The sequence below is a fragment of the Vicugna pacos genome, chromosome X, assembly GCF_048564905.1.
Source record: "Vicugna pacos chromosome X, VicPac4, whole genome shotgun sequence".
In the NCBI taxonomy this organism is placed as follows: Eukaryota; Metazoa; Chordata; class Mammalia; order Artiodactyla; family Camelidae; genus Vicugna; species Vicugna pacos.
In genome coordinates, this window is record NC_133023.1 from 11,337,678 (window position 1) to 11,361,861 (window position 24,184).

General features: G+C 43.0%; 2 protein-coding genes across 7 annotated transcripts in view; one reads left to right on the forward strand and one right to left on the reverse strand.

The window, feature by feature from the left end:
- CLTRN (collectrin, amino acid transport regulator) overlaps positions 1-24,184 on the reverse strand; it is a 128,708-nt gene that overhangs the window by 88,609 nt on the left and 15,915 nt on the right. The gene's annotated exons all lie outside the window — the stretch shown is intronic.
- Positions 517-24,184, forward strand: part of CA5B (carbonic anhydrase 5B) — a 34,506-nt gene continuing 10,838 nt past the window's right edge. For 3 of the 6 annotated variants that reach the window (XM_006218973.4, XM_072956742.1, XM_072956741.1), the window contains exons 1-3: positions 517-632; positions 8,823-9,017; positions 18,906-19,103. In XM_006218973.4, coding sequence (XP_006219035.2) covers positions 8,876-9,017; positions 18,906-19,103 — 340 coding nt within the window. In that variant the 5' untranslated portion in view covers positions 517-632; positions 8,823-8,875. Of the gene's footprint in view, positions 633-7,729; positions 7,882-7,908; positions 8,452-8,822; positions 9,018-18,905; positions 19,104-24,184 lie in introns of those variants that run through there. The other 3 variants (XM_031671188.2, XM_072956740.1, XM_031671189.2) reach the window with 3 other exon arrangements.

Sequence of the window (24,184 nt, forward strand, 5' to 3'; positions counted from 1 at the left end):
CAAGAAACTCGGGTAAAGTGGACATGAAAACTAGTGGGAAGGAACACGGTTGCAAGACGCTGCCAGTGTTTGCTTTTCCCTAATGAGCCATCTGCTCCCAGTATATCTAGTCTCCATGTTTGGAAATGGGAGAAATCTGAGGAAAGTAATTTTTTAGACGAGGCTCTTAAGCCTGCGGTCTGATTTCACCAGATAAAATGTCGCCAGACCTCAGTTCCCAGGGCCTGAGAGGGTTTCTCTAGAGACAGGGGTGGGACGGCCCGCCCATGCAACCTCGAATTCCCAAGACTAAGACAAGCTGGGGAGCCCGGGGCTTGGCTGGAGGGGCGGGGCGGGGGCGGGGCCAGAGCGGAACTCAGGGGTGGAACCAAGGTGGAGGGGAGGGCGCAGGCGGAACTTGGAGGCGTGGCCTGGGTGATGAGGGCAGGCTTTGGCCTGAGGGGCGTGGCCACACCAAACGGCAGGGATTATAGGCCTGGAGGGGCGTGGCTACTCCATGTGAGGTGTGGCCTAGAGGGGGTAGGAATGTAGTCTGGGCTGTGGGGCGTGGCTATGATGTCCAAGCGCTCAAGGCACCGGTCCCGGTACTGGAACAAGCTGCAACAAGGTTCGTGCTCTGCAGAAGCGCTCAGGTAAGGACGGACAGCTGAGAGCAGTAGGGGCTATAACGGGGACACGACAACTCGGGGAGGGCTGGGACCCTCCTCACACCGCCCTCCGTTCACCACGCTGTGTCTTGGATCCCTGACAGCTTTTGGTCCTGCGAGTAATTGCTGGGGACTGCGGAGGCCAGCAGGGCATCACTCCCTCTCCCCTTACAACTGCCCAGTCACCAACCAGATGGCTGCACCTTCTTTAGGATTATTTGCACTCGACAGGAAAACAGCTGTCTCAGGGAATTTGTCGGGCCACAAGCTGAGGGCCATTCCTTAGGAGGGAGTGTTGTCAGGGGTGGTTAGATGTGAATAACTCAAGAAACTCCAACCTGTTGTAAAATAGCTGGAGACTGGAGTAAGGGCTACAAATCTGAGACTGCAGTTCCTGAAACCGATGCGCGGCAAGCTGGGACTGATTTGGGTTCTGCATTGTATTTCTTCCCCCCACCTCCCACCCCACAATACGCCTGGGTCTGAGGACGAGTTACAACCACCCCCAGGGCAGGGGATCTGCAGCACAGCTGTGTCACGTGGACAAATATGAGCCTTCTCCATTCCGCAGTTCCCTCTTGTCTTTTTGTTTTGTGCCCCACCGCAGGACTGGAGGAGAATTTCTAAAGTACAAACATTGTTGATGTCTGTGAGTTTTTGTGGCATTTGATGTTAAAAGATACCGTCTTGAGGTTGGTGGCAATTTGTTAATATTAATGTAAGTGCCCTCCCCTCCTGCATATATTCACTGGGAATGTTCGAGAAACACAAGAATTTAATGTGTATACCTTAATTTAGATAGAACTTGTTCTCATCCAGCCACTGAAAACCACACTGCTTTCTGCTTCCCCTTCTTCTTCCTTTACTGGTAATCTGGCCATCTCTACTCTATTAAACACCTTGCTGGGATATGGAAAGGAGTAGCCAGATTTCTCTGACGAGGGAAGCTGCCCCAGACCTTACCCCTCATCTGCCCTTGCACATCCCTCAGAATGGTCACTGTTCTCACATATGTTGGGAATGGAAAACCTCTCAGCTTACTAGGGCATTCCTCCTTTACTCAATTTTTATGTAGTACCAGAACTGAAATTCACCAAAAGGCCAAGAGCAGCAGGGCATCATTCTCTCTGCCCTGTACACACCTGCCCTGCTGTCCCTGGAACCAGGTAATAGTCTGTGAGCACTCACAGAACACAGTAAGATTGAGTGAATAGGAATATTTTGGAAATCTGATGGAAGGAGGGAAATGTATTTCATCTCACTGGCCGCACTGGGGCAGTTAGTTGCAGCACACAAAGCAGTTACTAGAAACATATTTTAAAACCTTTGGCAACCCCAGATTGGGATCCTGCTCTCAGAGAAGTGGGTGAGAGGAAGAAACTCAGCTTTCTCAGTCAAGACATGGCAACATAATCTCAAATTTCCAATTCAAGGAATTGCAAAAGGCTTGCTTCTTTTGGAAATTGGGAGGTGAGTAAAGGAAGAGTCAATTTGATGAGAATCAAGGAATTTGTTTTTCCAGTTTAATTGTAATCTTTAGTCAGAGTACACTTTTTTTTGCTGTCTTTTGCATACATATATATGGCTTAATCAAGGAGAGTTCAAACTACTGTCATTTAGGAAATACATGATTTATGAATGATTCTTTAAAGGCTTTCAGAATCATTTTTTCCTCACACATTTCAAAGTCTGCAAAACAGCAGATAAGGGATGTATTATTAAGATCCAAGGACATACATTAATAATTAGTGACAGCAAAGGCATAAGGTACAGGAAACTTAGCTCTTCTGGGGCCCATCCAGCCTATGGTCCCATCTTTAAGAACAAACTTAAGGACAGTAATTACATCCAGCAATGTATCCTAGTGGTTCATTGTTACATATTATGTTTGATAATTAAACATTTGTGGTTTCACTAGCTTGGGCTTTATAATATCCATGGGTAAGTTTAAATAACCATCTTTCAATAAATTCTAACTTTTAATGTAAAAGGGGGTTCACCTTTGGTTTGAGCATAAATAAGCTCATGTGTTGCAGCCTAGTATTAGTTAAATTCTGTTTCTTTCTATTAGGATTTTCCTGAAACCTTCCTTGCCCCTGACCTTTCGTGCTCCGTTCCTCCCATGATTGCCTTTCACTCTTCCTTCTCCGTCTCTTGGCCTCCTTCATCACTCCATGGTAGTCTCCCTCTATACACCTCTTACTCCTGGGGGAGGGGATTTTCCTTCTCTCTAGACTCACAACCTCTCCTGAGCACCAGAGCCGCGTTGCCAACTCTCCTAGACCTTTCCTCTCGCCTGCCCCCTTGGCATCTCAAATCCAATAGGATTAACAGTAAGAGTGCCATCCTTCCTTCCCCACCTGCTCCCCGTGCAGGGTTCTGTTTCTTTATTGAAGAAGTCATCCTCTTTCTACCACAAAATAGAATATTCTACCATATTCTCTCACTTGGATTATTGGAATTTCATTTCAAACTCCACATGCCCAAATCTGGGCCACTGATTTCCCACTCAAAACCTTTCCACACACAGCCTTCCCCATCTCAGTTCATGGCAGCTCCATCCTTCCAGTTGTTTAAGCCAAGAATCTTCCAGTCATCCTCCAGTCCTTTCTTTCACATCTTATGGGCTGTATCTCCAAGATATATTCAGTACTCAACCACCTCTCACCACCTCCACTGTGACTAGGAAGTTCCAGCCCCTGGATTGTCCTGAATGGGCTCCCTATTTCTTTATTCCATCCTGGTCAGCTTCCAGTAGGGTGCCCTGAATGATCTTTTAAAAATGTAAATCAGATTATGTCCCTCCTCTGCTCCAAAAAACTCCATTGTGTCCCCACAATGGGGGACCTTTACAGTGGCCTAGAAGTCTGCTTGCTTTGGCATCGATTACCTCTGGATCTCGTCTCCTACTTCTAGCTCACTCCACTCAGCCATATTGGCCTCCTTTCTGTCCCCTGAATGTGCCAGACAAGCTCCCACCTCAGGGTCTCTGCACAGGCATCTCCCTCTGCCTGTAATACCCTTCCTCCTGAGAGCCATATAACTAATTCCTTTACCTCCTTCAATCCATTGCTCAAATTTCACCTTCTCAATAAGGCCTCTCCTGAGCAATTTATTTAAAAATGCAACACCCCCTTCCCTGTGGAACTCCAAATTCACCTTACCCTGCTCTACTTTTCACGGAATATATTTTAGTTTGTCTACAACTGACTTAAGTATTACACTGCTGTTTACTGTCTGTCTCCCCAACTAGAACGTAAATCTACAAGGGTGGGGACTTTGTTTTATTCCTCTGATAAGCCTAGAACAGTGCGACCATTTAATAGATATTTGATTGATGTCCTGATGAAGGGAAGAATAAAAGAGCGATTGACTGAATGAAGGGTGGTTAAAAGAATCGCGTCCTCACTGACTTTCCTGGCTCCACACTTGGTCCACTCCTGCCCATCCTGTGCTGTGCTGACAGTCATCAGACACTATCAGTACTTCATTCTATACACATGGAATAACATCTGAAAGTCTTCTAGTCCCTTGGAAATTCATATACCCCAAGTTAATCTCAAATCCCCATCCAGCCCTATCTTACACTGTGTCCCCTGACCATCTGCTTGGCTAACATCTCAAAAAATATTTATAGCAGACTTGGGACGGTGGAAAGTTCAGATACATTTAGCTTTGTTACAGAACACAGGATTTTGGGTTTTGTTGTTTTTGTCTAAAAACATAAAAGGTAATCTTCAGAGTCAGTGTCTCCCTGCAGTGAGATCAGCAGTACTCTCAGGAGACAGAGGTTCAGATCTCCAGGCCACTACATGCTGCCTGCCACTGGGTGGGCATGGTGGAAGATGACCAAGAGTGAGGGAGGTGTCAGGTCCTCTGGCACTCTCATGTCCACCAAGCCCTAGAGAGCCAGTCTGGAAGTGGGCAGGAGACGCTTCCTCTGGACCAGGTGTCATTGGCCTCAGTGTTGTGCCAAGACAGCATAACTGCAGAATGCAGGGCAGTCCCCAAAGCATGGCCATGGCCCTGGCAGTCAGCCCCAGCCTGCAGCATCGGCTCAGCCTTGCCTCAGTGCTTTCCCGATGGCTCTGTGGAGCTAGACCAAGGATCAGTTACCCAGAATTCTCTGGTCGCCATGCTAACAGGCCGCAGACCCCACACAGTGCCTTGTGCAGAGCCAAATGCGTGCCTGCTTTTCCGTACAACTCCCTCAGACATCAAGCATGCCTTTGACATTGTCTTACCACAACCTTCACTTCGAAGGACAAATCAGCATGTCTCTTCTGTTGAGTGTACCTTGTAATTATCATTGCCTCCCAGGGATTTACTAAGCCCCTTTTTCTATCTAGACTGTAAGCAAGAAAGGAGGCCTTTCCCACATGTTTGCCCACCCCCCCCGACACTGGGATTGAATACTGAACAAACCCAAGGCTGTTCCCATTTCAACCCCACTGTCTTCTCTGGCCTTGGCTCCTAAGCACCCCTGTCCCCCAAATGTCCTCATCATCCCTGACATTATCCTTGTCCATCTCTCTGCCTTTGCCCTTCCTGTTAAACTCTCCCCTATGACACATGGTTCAGATGCCCACCCCCTCCTGAAACTTACAGCCTCTGCCCTCTATGTTCTCACTGAATTAAGTCAGGGCTGTCATCACATCCGGCTTTGGTTAAGAAGTATTTGTTTAATTATGCTAAGTGAAATAAGCCAGACTCAGAGGGAAAATATTATACAATTTCACCTAAATGAAATATCTTGAATAGGCAAATACATAGAGACAGAAAGTAGAGTAGAGGCTGCTGGGGGCTGCAAGGTAAGGAGGGGTGAGGAGTTATTGTTTAATGTGTACAGAGTTTGTAGCGGGGATGATAAAGTTTTGGGTATAGATAGTGGTGATGGTTACACACCATTGTGAATATACTTAATGTCACTGAATTATACACTTCAAAAAGATTAAAATGATAATATTACGTATCGTTTACTACAACAAAAAATGTAACTAAAAAAACAGAGAAGGTATTTGTTTAAAGAGGTTATCCTTGTAGACTGCGAGCTACAAAATAAGGAGAAAACCTAACTTTTTCATCTTTACCCAGCACAGTGCTTTGCATGAGATAATCGCTCATTATTGCTTCAATTCAGGAATGGAAGTTGATGGAAAGAAGCACAGAATTCAGGCAAGGTTTCCCCACATCTCTTGGGAATTTTTGAAATTTTACAAATTGATTTTATCAGAGAGAATCCTATTTAGTTGGAATTATTTGATGATTCTGTCTTAAAAGGAAAAAATGACATTAAAAATCATCTTAAACTGCTTTCTATTTTCTTAGTTTTTGTACTAAAATCATGGGTGGCATGTTAGCAAACTCAATTTGAGTACTAACAACTTTCATTTACATAACACTTAGCAGCATTTTCTGGGAGTTTTCTCAGACCATGCACCAACCGAAGTCACAGAAAAAGTCAACTTCTTGTACAGTGTTATGGAACAACTGTTCTTCTTGCTCTTCTGGTTATGGATTCTTTCTTGCTTAAGTTGACGGGTGTACATTAAGCCTTAATCTTAAGCATTTCAGTTCATATAATCCTTTTAACCTGCTGACCTGCAATTATAAATTACGCAGTTTCATGCTGGACATAGTCTTATAAGTTAGAAAGAAGCATAAAATTCTTAACCTGGGCTCTCATCCAAGATTAGAGTGGAGATATCAAGAAAAAAGTGAAGTGTTGACATTAAGGGATAGGTAAGCACTGAGAAAGTTATCAAGTTACTGGGCTTTTATGCTATGGTTTTAATTTTGAAAAATTGATACTTTTCATATTCTGTCAGTAAACTATAACCAGGGGCTATTTCATACAGATAATTTTCATGGAGAAGAAACTATAAACTTGGAGGGTATTTTCCTATGGAAAACCAAATCATGGATGTGTTTCTAAGATGTCTAGGATTTGCTTCAGAATAATCCGGGGTGGGGTGGGGCATAAATCAAACTTGCTTGGCCACCAACAGATAATTGTTGAAATGAAGTATTAGGTACATAGGTGGTTTTATTACGGTATTTTCACTGTTTCTATAAGTTTGAACTTTTCCAAAATAAAATATTTTTTTTAATCAGAAATAAATTCTGAATAAAGTGGCCAACTGTCCATTATTCTCTAGGCCTGCTCTGTTAATTGAGTTAATGAAGATACTTGAAAACGAGCTACTCTTATTTGGCTCAAGGCACTATCAAGATAGTGCCCTGAAAGTGTATCCCCAGTCTGTATTTGAAATCCTGTCAGACTTTTACATACCTTAAATAAGGTACATTTTGACATACTCACTCCCTCCAAAGACGTATATATACAAACACACACATAAAAGTATAAACAGAGTGATTTTAACTTGGTTTGAGAATATCAAACAACTTTTGGCAATGCAGACATACTTTAGGTGTCACTGGCCTCCAGACGCCAGGTAGGGAGTTAGGCCTGGGGGGATGGTGCTCCCTGGGACTCACGCTCTCCCAACCAGTCCCCTTGCAGGTGGAAGCCATTCATTTCTGATCCCTTGGTTCCACGCGTTCATCAGCAAAGTGATGGGTACAACAGAGGACACGGCCCTGGGCTGGGAGGCAGGCTTGTCACCACACTGTGATTCATCTTATAACACTTATATGGGCACATGGCTCGTGGGGAGCCAGTTATATAGAGATCTGCCTGGAGCCCTCACTTGTGCCTTGCAGGGTAGTGACAGCAACTGCTTCCTGCTTCCATTGGACACACCTCAGGTGTGGTTTTCTCTCATTTCCCTTGAGTGTAGCCTTCTCCCCTCCAGCTCAGAGCTAGTGGGGTCGAGGGCAGCAGTACAGGGAGAAGAGCTAGTTCACGGCCAGTGAACAGCAGTGAGGAACAGGAAGAGAGGGACGATGAAATGAGCACATGTGCCTCCTAGCTCAGCATCACTGTGTCCATAATGTGCTTTTTTGTATTGAATACCCTTCTTGGAAAGGTGGTATGAAGAAATTAAGTCAAGTTTGTAAGTGACGTGTCTTCAGTGCCCCCCCGCACCCCCCCCCCCCGGTTCTCTTCTTATGCCTTTTAGCACCTGTCCTCTCCCTGGCATTGCTAAACTATCGAGAGGCCTCCAATAGGTGGAAGGCAGAATCTGCTCAGACCTGGACTGGTGTCTGTTTCCCTTCCAGTATGATACGCAACTCAAGACACTCCCAAGAGGAGAAATTGTACATCTGAAAGGTAGAATTCATGCCTTGTTCAACTTTGGGTCCTGGAGCAAAGGAAATGACGATAAATGTTGAAATGAAAATGTTCACTGGCAGAATTCCCAACCTGTGAGGCTAAGTTAGGTTCATATTCGAGTAGGTTTCTCTTTGAGATCATGCAGGACTTCCGGGGTCCTTCAGGTCTTAGATGAGACCCACCTCTTACAGGACTAGCATTTAAAAGTGTTTCAGAAGTATAAAAAGCCCTACAAATGACTGATGGTGGCATGCAGGAAGGGAAAACCCCTTAATACCGTCTGAGAACACGCCAGCGGTAACTTCACAGTTCTGGGTTCTTAAAATTAGGATCAACATCTCCATCACCAAGGAAGCCTCCTCAGGGCATTCCACTAAGACTCATCAAGCAGCCACATGCCAGGCACTGTGTCCCTAAGAGATGCAGCCATGACAGAGACAGACACAGTCCCTACCACCGTGGGGCTTCGATGCTGGGGGGATGGAGGCGTCAAGTACGTTCATGATCCGTTATTTAATTCAACAGCAATACGCCCCATGACCAAGAAGAGAGTGCTGGGCTCACCAGGTGAGTGCACGGTGGGGCGGGCTTTGAGTACATGACCCTGGAGTGGATCGCCTGAAGACAGGGTAGGAATTAACCAGGCACAGATGAAGGAAGAGTGGTTCAGGGAGGGAGGGGCATCTGCACCAGCTGGAGGGAGCTTGGGGAGTTGGGAGAAATAAGTGCCCCTGGCTGGTGTGCAGACAGGAGCGTGAAGTGCATGTAGGGGAAGCAAGCCATTCTGTCCAGGGGTGACCAGTGAAGAACAAGAGTGGATACGTCATTGATTCTCATTTGCCTTCCCTCCCGCCCCACTCCTAATAATCTGATTGATGTCTGACCGGCCACCTCTGTTGTTTAAGGCTTTTCTTCCTCTGTCCTCCTTTTGCCTCTAGGTTATTAGGCCCCTGCAAGTTCTTTGGGAGCTGGTCAGGATTTCAAGCTAAAGATGGTGATGATGAGCCGCCTGAGGGCTATTCTTCAGGCCTCCCCATGCAAGTCACTGTGGAGAGGGATCCAGATTCCGAGGTCCATGCCGGTGAGGCCCTGCAGCCTCTACACCTGCACTTACAAAACCCGGAACCGAGCCTGTGAGTACGTGGCTGCCTTGGGAGAGGGGAAGGCTGGTTGTTTCCCACCGAGTCACGTGTGTTGGGTGTTGGCAGCGCTGGTGTCGGTGGCATTCCAGACTGGGATCAGATGCCTCGAGAACTGAGAATAACTCATTATTTCTCTATTTGTCTTCTAAAACAAACTTGGAAAGCTCTTTCTTTTCCTAGCTTCATTGAGACATAACTGACATATGACATTGTGTAAGTCTAAGATGGACATCGTGATGATTTGATACACACGCACTGCAAAATAATGACTACAGTAAGGCTTGGAAAGTCCTTTCCTTGACCGGTTTTAACTTGTTAAAGGGATGTCATGCAGAATTCGGCCAAGGGAGATGTCCCAGTTTCAAACACTTTGGAACCCGTTCTTTATCGTTTCTCGTTAGCAACTGTCTTGTAACTAAGGTTGATGCACAGACTGCGAATTATTTCTGTGAATCTGAACATTCTGGAAGTTGCATGTGATTGTTCGCAAGCAGTTCAGCAGCTTCACACTCTGGAATATTCCATTCCTTATTACAAACTGCAGCAGAGTGACTTCCATCTGACCAGCTTGCCGAGTGTGTGATCTGCTGTGTTTACAGCAGATCAAGAGAGGCAGCAGATGGTCTTCCCTGAAACCGCGGTGCTGCTGCCACGGGGGTGGGTCATTCTGTGCTGTCGGGGGCTGTGCTGTGCACCGTGCATGTTGCGTGGCATCCCTAAATGTCTCAAGACCTCCCTCGGTGTCCCCTGGGGGAAAAATAACCCTGGTGCAGAGCCACTGAGATGGCAGGGGAGGATAATGTGTGTGTTGGTGGAGACATGAGTTTAATGAAACGGTTAAGTATATTTCGTAGTTAGTTATTTTATATATGTTCCACCATTCACAGTGAATTCGCAGTTTCCAAATGTTGGTTTGCTTCAGGGTTCTAGGTTTTCAGCTTTTCCTCCCTGGGTTTCCTCTCTTTGACCCTATTTGCACATGAAAAGGAATTATTAGTAATGCTAATCTAGCTAAATCCATTGTCTTGAAACTGCTTCATAAATATATTTTTTGTAAATTTATTTTGTTTTCTCCAGTATTGACTGTGTTTTTATTAAACTGAACTGGCCTGAGTCATAATAAATTTCTGGTTGCTGGGTGTGGCTTCCTACCAGCAGGCCCACATCCTACCCGGACTGGCTGCTTCTCAACACGGGCACTTTGCGGTCTAAGGCTTTTAGAATGGAAAAAAATAGTCATACTTATTTAGTTACTAGCAGAAAGGTTTTTTTTAACAGAAAGTTGAAAGTTAAGGGTCTAAAATCCAATGTGCTCATGTCTTTAGAATAGTTTGCTCCTTTTGGTGCTGACGAAATCAACAAGTGGTAGCAGCTTAGGGAAGAGGGGCTTCCCTCGATTAATTTCCCACATCAGATGTTCTTGTTTGCAGGTTACTAAGACAGACAGGTGACAGTCACGATTTGATTTTGGTCTTGGCGCTTACACTGTCCCTCCCTGTTTCACCCAGGAGAATATTTGGTGTGTGCTGCCCTGGGCCCCTGAGCATGTCCTGTTTAGATATCCTGGTTCCTCATCTGTTTAGCTGTAAAGACAATCCTCATTGTTTCTGGAAGCCCAGGAAGCCCAGCAGAAGGCCCAGTGTATACTTGTGACCAAGAATGTCCCCAGGTTGTTGAGGGTCAGAAAAGATAATGTGGAAAGTCCTTAGCTAGTGGCTGCCACACAGTGGGGACTCAGCATTGGCAGCTACCTCTAGTACCACAGCCCTTAACCGTCATCACCATCTTTACCATCGGCATACGCTCAGCTCCTCCCTCAGATGTCTGACCATTTTTAGGATCGGGTGAAGCACAGTAAGGAATGACTGAAGGAGGAGGTGATGGCGAATTCAGAAGCGGCGTTTCCCTGGGGCCCGTGCCCTGTGCCTGACCTGCACTCCCCACCACCCGGGTAATCACTGCTGCCACGTCAAAGTGCTGTTTGCTGTGATGTCAAAGTGCAGACAGTAAACGTTGACAGTCCTAACTTTGGGGACTGGTAATATGATAAAATAAAGATAAAAGCCTGCACCTGTTACCCAAGATGGAAAGAAAATCAGTCTCACTTCATGTATCACCTAGTGGAATTTAGCCTAATTTTTGTCACATAAAAAAATGTAGGTTAGAGTAAATCAGAAAATAAAACCCAACAGTCAATAATAAGAAAATCCAGTTTAAAAAATGTGTCAACAGACCCATTTATTTCCTAACAGACACATCACGTAAGAAGCTATATAGATGGCAAACAAGCATGCGAAAAGATGCTCCACATCATATGTCATCAGTGAAATGCAAGTTAAATAACCACAGGACACCACTACACACCTATTAGAGTGGCCAAAATTCAGAACACTGACAATACCAAATGCTGACCAGGAAGTGCAGCAACAGAAACACTCATTCACTGCTGGCAGTAATGTAAAAGGTACAGCCACTTTGGAAGATAGTTTGGCAGTTTCTTTCAACATTAGTATACTCTTACCATACAATCCAGAATCAATTACCTCTTGGTATTCATCCAAAGTTGTTGAAAACTATGTCCACACAAAAAACTGCACACAGATATTTATAGCAACTGTATTCATAACTGCCAAAATTGGAAGCACCTAAGATATCCTTCAGTACATGAATGGATACATAAACTGTGGTACATCCAGACAACAGAATATTATTCAGCACTAAAAAGAAATGAGCTATCAAACCATGAAAAAACATGGAGACACCTTAAATGCATACTGCTACATGAAAGAAGCCATTATGAGAAGACTACCTACTGTATGATTCCAACTCTGACATTCTGGGAAAGCAAAACTCTGGAGACTATGAGAACTATGGAGTAAAAAGATCAATGATTGCTAAGGGTTGGCAGAGGGAGGGATGAGTAGGTAGAGCACAGAGTATCTTTAGGGCAGTGAAAATATTTTGTATGATACTATAATGAAGGATACATGTCATAATACGTTTGTCTAAACCCACAGAATGTAAAACATGAAGGGTGAACCACAACGGAAATAATGGACTTTTGGGGATTCTGATGTGTCCAGTGTAGGTTTGTCAATTATAATAAAAGTACCACCTTGATGGGAGATGTTGATAATAGGGGAGGCTATGCATGTGTCGGGGCCAGCAGTATATAGGAAATCACTGAACCTTAAAAAAATTAATAAAGTCTTTTAAAAATTAAGCATGAGATCCTAGGCCATAAGATAATAAATTTAATGATGTTAATTCTTAATTTAATGAAATATAAGGAGTATCATCTAGAATGGAAATGGCACATATTTGTTGTCATTATTCCAGTGATTCATTTTGTTCATGATGTCTAATTTTAGAAGAAAGAAAACCATTTTTTTTAGTTTAAGTTGGAATACAATGGTACTGTATAAAATGTAGGCACTAGACCCACATGGGTATTTACGAGTAAATAAAAATTCATTAAAATTTTATGGCCACAAGTGCCTAGCATTTACCATACTGGCCACTTTCATTAACAGAGAAAATTGTATTTGACAGCACTGATCTATATAATAACTGAACTGTGTTAGAAAGTTGTTCAGTTATTTCTTCAATTAATTTTGAAGGATACAAAACCTGAAAAACAAGAGTATTACACAGCATGTTTTGCAGTATCTTCACAAAGAACTTTGATAATCCCCAGATAATCTAGACTCATGATGCACCAGATTGAGTCTTTCATTAATAGTCAAATAACCTTGAGAAACAATGGACCAATGAAGAGCCCTTTGAAATTAATTAACGGCCTCAAGGGTATCTGCAGCTACAAGAAACTAATAGCTCTGAACTGACCACCAGGAAACGTGGTCACTCCTGCTTGTAAGTGCATGTGATGCTGTGGTTATCTGGGCTCAGCATTAAAGTGCCTTTTACAGCCCTGATGCTCTAACAAGGCAATTAGGGATGCTGTGACCATCCTCAACAAAGTCACATGGAGGGTCTTTACGTATCTGATACCAAGCAGGACCCTGTGGCCGCCACCCCCAACCCCTGCCTCTTGTTTGTAGAAAAGCTGAAGTCTCCCAAGCCTCCCTGAGTCATGGAAGAGCAGCTCAAGCAGTTGATTAGGACAAGCCTGTAGGCACTGGGGGATGGCAACAACTCTGACCACCTATCTCAACCATTAACTGAGATTAATCCTTCATTTCCCTTTAAAATTTTCATGGCTGAACAGAATCTTTGGAGATGGGTTTTTGAGGGGAATGCTGGGTCCACCAGATTGCAGGCAGTCTGATGAAAAGCAACCCTCCTTTTTGTTACCAAGGCTGTTGCCCCAAGGATCCTACCCCTACCCCTTCCTCAAATAGAAACCAATTACTCTTATCTAAGCCTCTGGAGGCAGCTGCAGAGAAGAACAAGACCTGGTTAGAACCAAGGGAGCCCAAGATGGTGGAGGATTTGACGTTTAGTTGAACTTGAGGCTCATTATACACTCACTGTAATGTATTGGCATGATAAATGACATGCCCCCCAGCAACATGACAGTTGATGACTGCCATGACAACAACCGGAAAATCCCATACCAGGACTGATTGGCTCCATCACACCCAGAAGGAGGACAAGATGGTAGAAGCCTCTTATAAAAGTCCACGTGGCCAGACCTGGGCTGGAGCCGTCTCTACTGCCCATCTTGGCTGACGCTTCCCACTTGAACGCCTTTTCCTCATTCAGGTGCTTTTCTTTCCTTCCCCCTGCTCAAGCACTTTCCTTCCATTTCCCCTTCTGAGCAATAAAGCAGCGGTTCACTTCGTCTCTCTGCCTCTACTGTGCGAATTCTTTCGCAGCCAGTGGCAAGAACCTGCACTTTGGTGGGTGTCCTAATTTAGGAGTCTCTCTATCTGCTAACATATCCATCACTGTACTAAGCCCTAAGCCTGCTAGGATGGTCCTTAATTCAATGTGGAAATAGCACATCTCAAGAAAAAGGACAGTACAGGGCAAAGCACAGGAGGAAAAGCTAATGAGGGTATGGAGCATCAATGTCCAGTAGATAAATGATGTGAGCCACAAATATAAGCCATATAGGCAATTCTATATTTTCTTTTATTTTTATTTATTTATTTGTTTTGGGGAGGGAAGGGAGGTAATTAGGTTTGTTTGTTTATTTATTTATTTATTTATTTACTTACTTACTTATTTACTTTTATGTAATGGAGGTACTGGGACTCGAATCCATGATCTCCTGCATGCTAAGCATGTGCTCTACCACTGAACTATACCCTTCCCCTCCTATATTTTCTAATTAAAAAAGCAACAAATAAGTATGTCAATTACATCTCAATATAGCTGGGGAAGAAAAGAAGAAATAAATTTTGCTCATTTGTGAAATTAATTCTACTAATATATCAAATACATAGGTGAAATATAGTATACAGGTGAGATTAATTTTATTATTTTATTTAACCCAATATAGCAAACTATTATCACTTAAAAATGAAGCAAATATAAGAATTATAAGTGAAATATTTTATATTCTTTGTTTTGTACTAAGTCTTCAAAGTCCCTAGGTGTTTTACAGCACATCTCAATTTAAAGCAGCCATACCGAGCGAGTGGCAACCAGATTAGACAGTGCAGGAACAGAGAGCGGATGTCGAAGAGTAACAGCAGATGAAAGGATGCTTAATACATTGTGGGGTTGTTAGGGAAGAGGCTTGAACTAACCTTGAGAGCCTGGCAGGAGTTTATGGAATGAGAGAAAAACAGGCAGATGAAATCATATGAACACAGGTGCTCTGGGGTGCACCTGCTTGCTTGGCTGGAGAGACTATGAGTGTGAAGTAAGGGTAGAAAGCCTTGGCCTGGACTTGTTTGGTTTTCTCTATCAGTAAAATAAGCATTCAGTGCCTCCTTTGTGCCTGGTACCAAGTTTGGCCCTGGACTCTAGAAAAAATATAGGACGCAGGCCCTTTGAGCAGATTAAGGAAATACACATTACAAGAGGACTGTTTGGATGTTAAATGTTGTGACAGTGAATGCAGGGTGAGTTCCGAAGAAAGAGAGATTAGTGGGGTTGGAGAAGATGTCAGACCAGTTTGGGAAGATGGAGTAGAGAGGAGTGAGAGAAGAGCAAAACCACCACGAAGTGTGGTATGAAGTGTTGGGTACAGAGGCCCTGACCAGCCTGGTGGTCCTGGACAAGGCGAGGAAGAGATAAACCTGAGAATTTATTAAAGAAAAAATAATGTGATGATCAGTGAGGTAAAAGGAAATAAAAATAAAAGGGGGATGAACCCTTCCCAGCGATGCTCTTTATCTTGTACGTTCAATCCGCAAGTGATTGAAAGCCAGCTCAGTCTCAGACTGCAGAACAGTGAGGGAGGCAGATAGTTAAGTATATATGTGTAGGAGAGGAGAACTGATTTTTCCTCTACCCTTCTAGGCTCTTGGCTGAGACCTCTGTAATAATATGGATTAATGGGAGAAAAACAGGAGTTTAATAACTTGTATACCTCCTATACCATGAGAGAGACCCAGGAAAACAAGTTACTCCCCCAGAGGGCCCAAGATACCATCTTTAATACTAAAGACAAAAGAAGATGTTGGGGGAGGTGCATTATTGGAGGTGACCAGGAAACACACAGTGAACAAGGGTAAGGTTACTATGCAGATCTGAGTCCTGCATTCTCCAGTGATGAGTTTCTGGTGACTTAGTCATCCTCCTCTTCCTGGTACAGAGAGGGAGACACCGTTCAAATGGAGATTTCCATTGTAAATGTAAATTTCCCTTACAAAAGGGTAATTTCCACTCTGTTTCCAGAGCTTCTCCTGTGTCTCAAAATAAGGAGCTCAAAATAATCCTTACGCTAAAGAGATATATTTATGGGTGGCATATTCTGCTCCCCTTCACCACCCCAAAATATGTCTCTTTGACATACGGATTATTTTGAGCTGCTTATTTGGAGAAACTGCAGACACAGGAGAAACTCTGGAAATGGAGTGCAAGTTACAGGGTTTTTTGTTTTTGTTTTTGTTTTTGTTTTTGTTTTTGTTTTTGTTTTTTTTGGAAGCGACATTTGCATTAGAAAAAGGGCCTGCACGGGGACAACAGCTCTTGACCAGAGATCACTTTTTCACCTGAGAGACCTTTTACAAAGTTTGTTTGGCATACATTTCCTCTTCTCACCTTTCTGTGAAATTCCTTCCTCCCCTCTGAAATCCCAGCCCCCGTCCCACTCCTTGGTTCAAGATGGTATTGAAGCCTCAATTGCCCAGCTGCCTTTTGAGTCTCAGATCTTTGTAGGATCGTCAGTAAATAAGTAGGTAATTAAATTTTTTTCTCCTGTTAATCTTTCTTTTTATTACACGGGGGTCTCAGCTAAGGAACTAGAAGGGTAAGGGAAAATTATATTTACTCCTCTACAGTGGCATCTCCTGCTACCCTTCATATGCATATAATTATGGCTATACCTATGTAATAAACATTGTGAAGGAAAGGATCTGAGTGCTATGATTAAAAAATAAGAAGAGAGGATCATATTATAAGATGGCAGTCATAGAAAATTTTACTGAGGAAGTGACAAGCCCAAGATCTAAATATAATTGGAGCCAGTCCTGAGCTGAGTGAGGGGAAATTGATTTCTGAGGAGGAGGAGCAGGAACGGAGGGGCTAAGGCAGGAATGGAGCTGAAAGAGGGACAACCCCCCTCCCCCAAGGCTGGAGCTATAGGTGGTACAAGCACAAAGCAAATCAAAGCCAGGATCAGTCACAGAAACAAGAACTAAACCTGAGCACATGGCATCCGCAGGGCTTCTGTCAATGACCGTGTGGTGTCGCTCCCTTAAACCGTGGTTGAGAGAATCACTCTGTTTATTTCATTTTCCCCATACAGGAAAAAACTGAATATGCAGGCTCTGTCAGTCAGAACACTCAATCGTCTTCTTACTTTGAGGGAAAGTATGAGCAACTATCAAGAAATCATTTACTCTATTTTGTTAAAATGGAGCAAGAGGAAGGGAGGCGAGAACAGAAATGTGAATTTATGTTTAGCACAACAAGCCCTGGGCAGAAGCTGGCTTCACTATGGGCACAGTGACCAAGGGCCCCCTAGTGGGGGCTGGTCTGGGTCCCTAAAGGAGGAGGTGGGTGGGGGAAAGAAAACCTTCTGGAAGCTGAACTTGTGAACTGAAGGGCACACATTGATAGGAGCGTTAGGGTCATAAAAGAGCAACTGAAGGAAGAGGCCCGGTTTCCTTGGGCTGGTGTCTGCCTGGGTGACAGGAGAATCCAGGCACTCCCTGTCTGAGGTGGCGGGGGTGACTAAGGGTGAAAGAGGGCATCTTCTTGGGGGCCTGCTCATTAATCCCCCCTCCCCTAGTCTCCACAGAAGACCCTCATGAATCAGTTTTGAAGGGTGTGACTTCTCCAATCCTCAGCCTCGGCCTCAGCGTCTCAGAGGGGACAATCTTTAAAACCGAACCTGGGCTGTTCTAGGGGTTTCTGGAAGTTTTAAAATATCACACAATTAGTCAAATACAGCTTTTTATCTCAACAATAGCAGTTGGATAATCAATACTCAAATTAAAGGGCATATATCAAATAAGGCTCTAAAGGGCACTAAAAAAGGGGAGGATATGGCTCCTGCCTGCAAAGAATTTGCATTCCAATCTGATGTATGGTTGTATTGTACCAATTCATATGCATTTTTCATTTTAGATTTCTGAAACAGAAGGTTATCCTTGTCTAAAGTAAGTTCTTGTTCTTCACAAGTTCTTTTATACTAAGGTAGAAAACCCAAAACTTTGGGTACAGAGCTCTCTAGAGATGAGATTACTACATTATATGAAAAATTTGAACCAAAAAAAAGGGGGGGGATACTCTGAGTTTGCCCAGAGATTTTTGCTCTAGACTAAGGTTTCTCAATTTTGGTATTAATGATATTTGGGGGTCACATAATTCTTGTGAGAGCCCTGTCCTAAAACAGTGGGATGTTTAGCTGCATCCTTGGCCTCTACCCACTAGATGTCAGTAGTGCCCTCCTCCAGTTTTGACAACCGCAAGTGTCTCCAGACCTTGCCAAATGTTCCCTGAGGTCAGAAGTGCTCCCTCCTTTGAGAGCCACTGGTCTTGAAACTACCTTTGAGCATTCTATGTCTCTACAGCTGGGTACTTTTACCAAAAAATCTCCCCAAGGTTAAGATCTTGAACTTCCAGCTTTTGGCAGCCACCTCAGGGAGACAATTGTCTTCTCTGTAAGAGGAAACCAAAGACAAGCTTGTTTTTATGAAAAGTGCCGCGCCAGTCAGCCTGCCATGCACAGGGGGTTTGACTGGGCAGCAGCTGCCTTGTCACTCTCTCAAATCCTTAGGCTCATTCGCAGCGGTGGGGTGACATGCAGAGGGTCACTGGTGATGATTTATCTTGACTCAGATTTTGTCTGGTTTTCCCATTGGCAGAGAGCTGGACCACCCCGAATTATACTCGGGGGTTCTATCCATCATGCCTGGATGTCTCAAGAGCTCTCTTTGTGTCACAGGAAATCTGCTGAGATTTGTCAGGGACTCGCCACAAAGACCTGGTGCTTGTCTCTTTGGTAGAAAAATCACTATCAGTGATGTCATCAGTGCTCATGTGGGACAAAGTATGTATATACACGTGTACACCTTGATATACAATGTCATAGCATTCATGTGATGGACAGGACTCCAGGGACCTTAGCAATGCTAATATTCTACCCAGGTTTTGCAGGATGGCTGCCTAATCCTCCCAGCTGGCTCATGTAAGAGGTGAACTCAGCATATACGCTTACATGGGACAATATCATTCCTCTAGTGGGATCCCAGCTAGTAGGCCTCTCAATGACAGCCCTGATGTGCTTTCTCCCAGTGCACCCTCTCTGGGAGAGCATGGACCTGGTCCCAGGGGGTGAGCGCCAGTCACCCATCAATATCCGGTGGAGGGACAGTGTCTACGATCCTGACTTAAAACCACTTACCATCTCTTATGACCCAACTACCTGCCTCCACATCTGGAATAACGGGTACTCTTTCCTCGTGGAATTTGAAGATTCTACAGATAAATCAGGTGAGAGCCAGACCTGTGGTCTTGTCTGGAGTTAAAGGGACAGTGTGATGTCAGCATAGGCTACATCACACTGCTTCCATGGGAGCGTGGACCTCTTTGTTAGCAGTGGCAAGGGACTCATTGGACCTACTTTTTCAATGTATGGAAAAAGTCCCTTCGAGTTTTATGTACATTTTCTTCTAGTACAGGTAGTATTTTTTATTAATAAATATATATATGTATAGATTCTATAATTGATATAAAGGTAGGGTGAAAAAGTAAAGCTTTGCTGGAAATTTATTTTGTATACGTGTATTGAATATGTACTAATTTTCTCTGCTTACTGACTTTACAAGGCTCTTTTATATTAAATAGTAATATTATTTAATCAGATTTAACTGATGAGATTGCAATACCTTTGAAATGGAGCAAAAAGCATATTTATGAGTACATGCGGTTGCAGTCTCAATGAGTTAAGACTAGTCCTATTTTAGGAAAATGGAAGCTTATGTTCTGTTAATTTTATTTTTTTATTTAAAAAATATTTAATATTTATTTATTATTGTATTGCTTAGTTATATATTTTTTTATTTTCAGGGGGAGGTAATTAGGTTTATTTATTTTAGAGGAGGTACTGGGGATTGAACCCAGGACCTCACACATGCTAAGCATGTGCTCTACCACTTGAGCTATACCCTTCACCTCTGTTGATTTCATTAATTAAATACTGTTACCTAGTTTTAAAGAAACACAGTTTAAAAGAGATTTTTAAGTTCAAATATTATTTGCTTTTGAATCTTCTCCGTTTTTCATCCTATCTAGATGTAAACTAATCTGAATATTTCCAAGTTTACCTGAAACTTCGAGTGTCTGTTGAAAACAGAATGTGATTAATTCTGTGCTGGTTTCTTTTTTCTTTTTTCAAACTAAATTTGATAGTATCACATAGTCTCAATTAGTCTGAAATAATTGTCTCCCTTTAGGGTTCTACCATTACTCCCGCCAGAACTAGACGATGGGCAGGCTCTGTCTGTAGAACACCAGCTCTCATAAGTTCACTCCGGATGCAGAGCAGTCCTGTTATCTAGTTAGTCTCAGTCCCGTCTAGGTCCCTGACAACGTTCTTTCTTTTCTTCTGAGGATCCTACATAATGGTCAGCCTTCTCATTTCTTTGACAGTCTAGGGACTATTTGTTGCCAATGTATTATTTCTTCATTGAGTTGGAAATCTTAGGAAGTTATTTAATCAGTTTCTTAACCAAGTGAGTTAATCCCCAAGATCATTCAAGACAAACAGTTTTTTGTTTTATTTTTTTAGTCACTTTTTTTTCTTTTGAATAATAGATTCAAGAGTTCTTATCCAACTATTGCCACAACATTGTAAAATGACTATAACTCAATAAAAAAAGTTTAAAAAATATAAACAAATAAACTGGATAATCCCTCAAAAAAAAAAAAAAGAATTCTTACCCAGCTATTTGCCTGGGCAATCGCATATGCAAAATAAATGGCCAATATTTTACTCCCAATAGCTCTTTAGATATATCCAAACACAACTAACTAAATCATTCCTTGATCTTACCTTCCCTAGGTGAGTCAGCTTCAGACTATTTTTACAAAATATGCAAGAAAAATTGCAGAGAGGTTGCTAATTTTCCACTTACTTTCTTAGGGAGGACCAAACAGATAGCCCCTTTTCATTTTGCTCCAATAATTATTTTCTTTAAGATACAATTAATCTTTAATAAGGAACTAACTTTCTCTGCCTCTTTTTCCACATTTCAGTGACTACCTATTTCCTGCTCATTCTTCTCTGCTATTTCTCCATGCTGTTGCAAAATAATCAATAGCATTCAAAGAGGAAGAAAGAGTAAATGAACATAAAAAATAAAGAAAAAGTTAAAAGAAAGACAATCCTAGATTTGAAGAAAGGCAAGAAACAATTCTAATTCCAGTAAAGAAAAGATCTAATAAATATCAATGTCTATACTTTTTTTTAAAAAGTAGGAAATGCTACAGTGTGCTTTACAAAGAGCTACGGATAAAGTGTACAAGGAAAGAGGCTGGGGAAGGTATGTGACAAAAACAAAACATACCAAACCTTATGGGGTACAGTTAAAGCAGTGCCTAGAGGGAAATTTATAGATGAAAAAAACCTGTATCAAAAAAGGAAAAATTTCTCAAACCAAGAACCTAGGTTTCTACCTATAGAAACTAGAAAGAGAAGAGCAAACTAAACTCAAGGCAAATACAAAGAAAGACATAATAAAGAACAGAGCAGAAATCAATGGAAGCAAAAGTTGGTTCTTGGGAAGGATCAATAAAACTGACAAATCATTAGCTTGGTGGACCAACAGAAAAAATAAAAGAGAGAAGACTCAAATTACTAATATCAGGAATGAAAGAGGGGCCATCACAACCTGCTTTCCAGAAATGGAAAGGATATTAAGAGAAGGGATGTGAGCATGTCATACCAGTGCTCTCTGCTAGGTACTGTTTTGTCATTTGGCTCCCTGAAGAGGACACAGTTATTGATTTTAATGAGTGCATGTAAAGGATACAAAATACTGAGGAAGGGCACACTACATTATGCCTGGCCTGAGTCCCATGGATGATCCCTGTAAATCATCACCTCCTCTGGAATCTATCTCACTGGCAATGTCACCACGCAATAAAGACAAGAGATGGGTCCCATTGTTCTCCTAAGGGTGTGTCCTGCCCCACCCTGCTTCACTTAACTTTACCCTTCTATGGGGCATCACCAGTGAACCTAGTAAGAATGCTCTCACAGATATTTTAAGTTCTCCTTCCCTAGTTTTGGTCCTTTATTATTTATTTATTTATTTATTTATTTATTTATTTATTTATTTATTTAAAAAGAACTATGTAATGATTTTTAGTAAATTTACAGAGTGGTGCAACCATCACTACAATCCAATTTTAGAACGTTTCCATCACCCCAAGTTTCCCATCCATTTCCTCCATTTGCTTTTATTTCTATGGGTCCTATGTACTTACTACCTTTCCCTTCATCAGACCTGCCTCTGCTAGCTCCTTCATCTCCATATTCAAGGCAAAAGAAGGGAATGAATGTTGCCTAGACTGCTTACTAGAAGCCTGACTCTATGCTATTTTTTATTTAATTTTTTATAAGTTTAATTTTTGCCATCTTAAAGCACAAGAAGAACAAAATATCAGCAACCTCAAATAAACAAGTATATATTTCTTTGATACATCTTATGACTGATCTGCTCTCTAATCCACTGTCTCCCTACTGTGCCCTGTTTCTTGCCGACTCCAATTCCCCTCCTCATCCAGGCCTCTACCCAGCCTGATCCCACCCTTTTCCTTGCTCTTGCTGAGGTTACCAGTATGTTTCAGTTCACAAACCCCACAGACACTTTACAGTCTGTTTCTTTAGTTCCTGGTTTCATGGAGGATCTACTAAGTGCCAGGCACTGTACCCAGTGCTCAGAATAGAAAGAGGAAGAGGGGATGGGCCCTGCCTCTAAGGAGCTTACCGTGTGGTGGAGAAGCAGACCCTGGAAAACACGATGCTAGTGAAGAGAGCTAAGTGCTGTTGGGAGGAGGTTTCTTGGTGGAGGTGACACCTGGGCACTCCACATGGGGGTGGAGGTGTGAGGCAGTGTGATGCTCACATTAAGTATTAAAAGTGCAAGAAGAAACAAGTTTCTTCTGTATAGCACAGGGAACTATATTCAATACCTTGCAGTAACCTAAAGTGGAAGAGAATAAGAAAATGAATATATCTATGTATATATATGACTGAAACTTTACACTGTACACCAGAAATTGACACATTGTAAACTGACTATACTTCAATTTTAAAAAAAAGTGCAAGAAGGAAGTAGTAGACAAGGAAGTCCTGAGTTAGGCAAGAGCTGATTCGCATAGAGTTCTAAAGACCATGTTCAGAGACCAGGAATCTGGATGCAGCTTAGCTGGGTACCTTTGCTCTAGGTCTCTCATTGGGCTGTGATTGGGGTCTTATCTCAAGGCTCTTCTGGCAAAGGATCATCTTCCAAACTCACTCAAGTGGCCGTTGGCAGGTTTCAGTTTCTCCCAAGGCTTCAGTTTCTTTCTAGCTGTTGGCCAGAGGCCACCCTCATTTCCTTGCCAAGTGGGCCTCTCCAGAGGGCAGCTCACAACACAGCAACTGGCCTCCTCAGAGCAAATAAGCAAGAGGAGTCAGAGAGGGCAAACAAGATGAAACCACTATCTTTTTGTAACGTAATCTCGAAAGTGACATCCTATTACGTTTGCCCTTAGATGCGAGTCATAAGGTCCAGTTCACACTCAGTGCAGGGGATAACACAAGAGTGTGAATACCAGGAGAAAGGATCATTGGGAGTCATCTTAGAAACCGCTAACACCCATGGCTAATGACACAAAGCCAGTTAATTCAAATTGAAGTTCTTTTCCTACAAAGTGCATGCTCTTAACCATATTGTACAGGAAAGTATCTCCCTGTGCGATCTCTCCCCTATGTACAACTTATATAGGCAGAGTGCCCAGCACACATAGAGACTTCATTTTCCTAACTAGCTAGTGCCCAAGACAGATGCCTGGGCATCTAACATTTCTCCAAGGGATCACAAATGCAGATGTACCTACAGTGCCAGAGAAGTAAGGAGAATGGGCCAGGGTGGGAGAGTATGAGAGAAATGGCAGCGGTGGCCACTGTGAAGTACTGGTGGGACCATCTGAAGGGGCGGCCACGTCTTCTACCCAGCCTGTTGTTGCCTGGTGGCAGCCAGTGCTCAACATGGACCAAGTATCTCACTCTCAGGTTGAAAACACTGATTTTTATGTGAGATCGTCCAGCTTTAAATGTTGGCAGTGAACTGAAAAATATGTTTAGTATTATGTGGGTGAATCAAAACACAGCTGAAGGCCAGTTCGGCCCCCCTCCCTTGCACCACCCATTGGTGACATCTCCTCTTGGCCTTGTTCATCATCTTTGGAGGAGACACATAGTAAGTGTCCAGGAACTGCTGCCAGTGTTTTTCTGAGGATAGGAGGGAAATGCTGGCCCTCTCCTCTGCCCTAGTAACTTAACTTGGGACCAGAACTTCAATCTC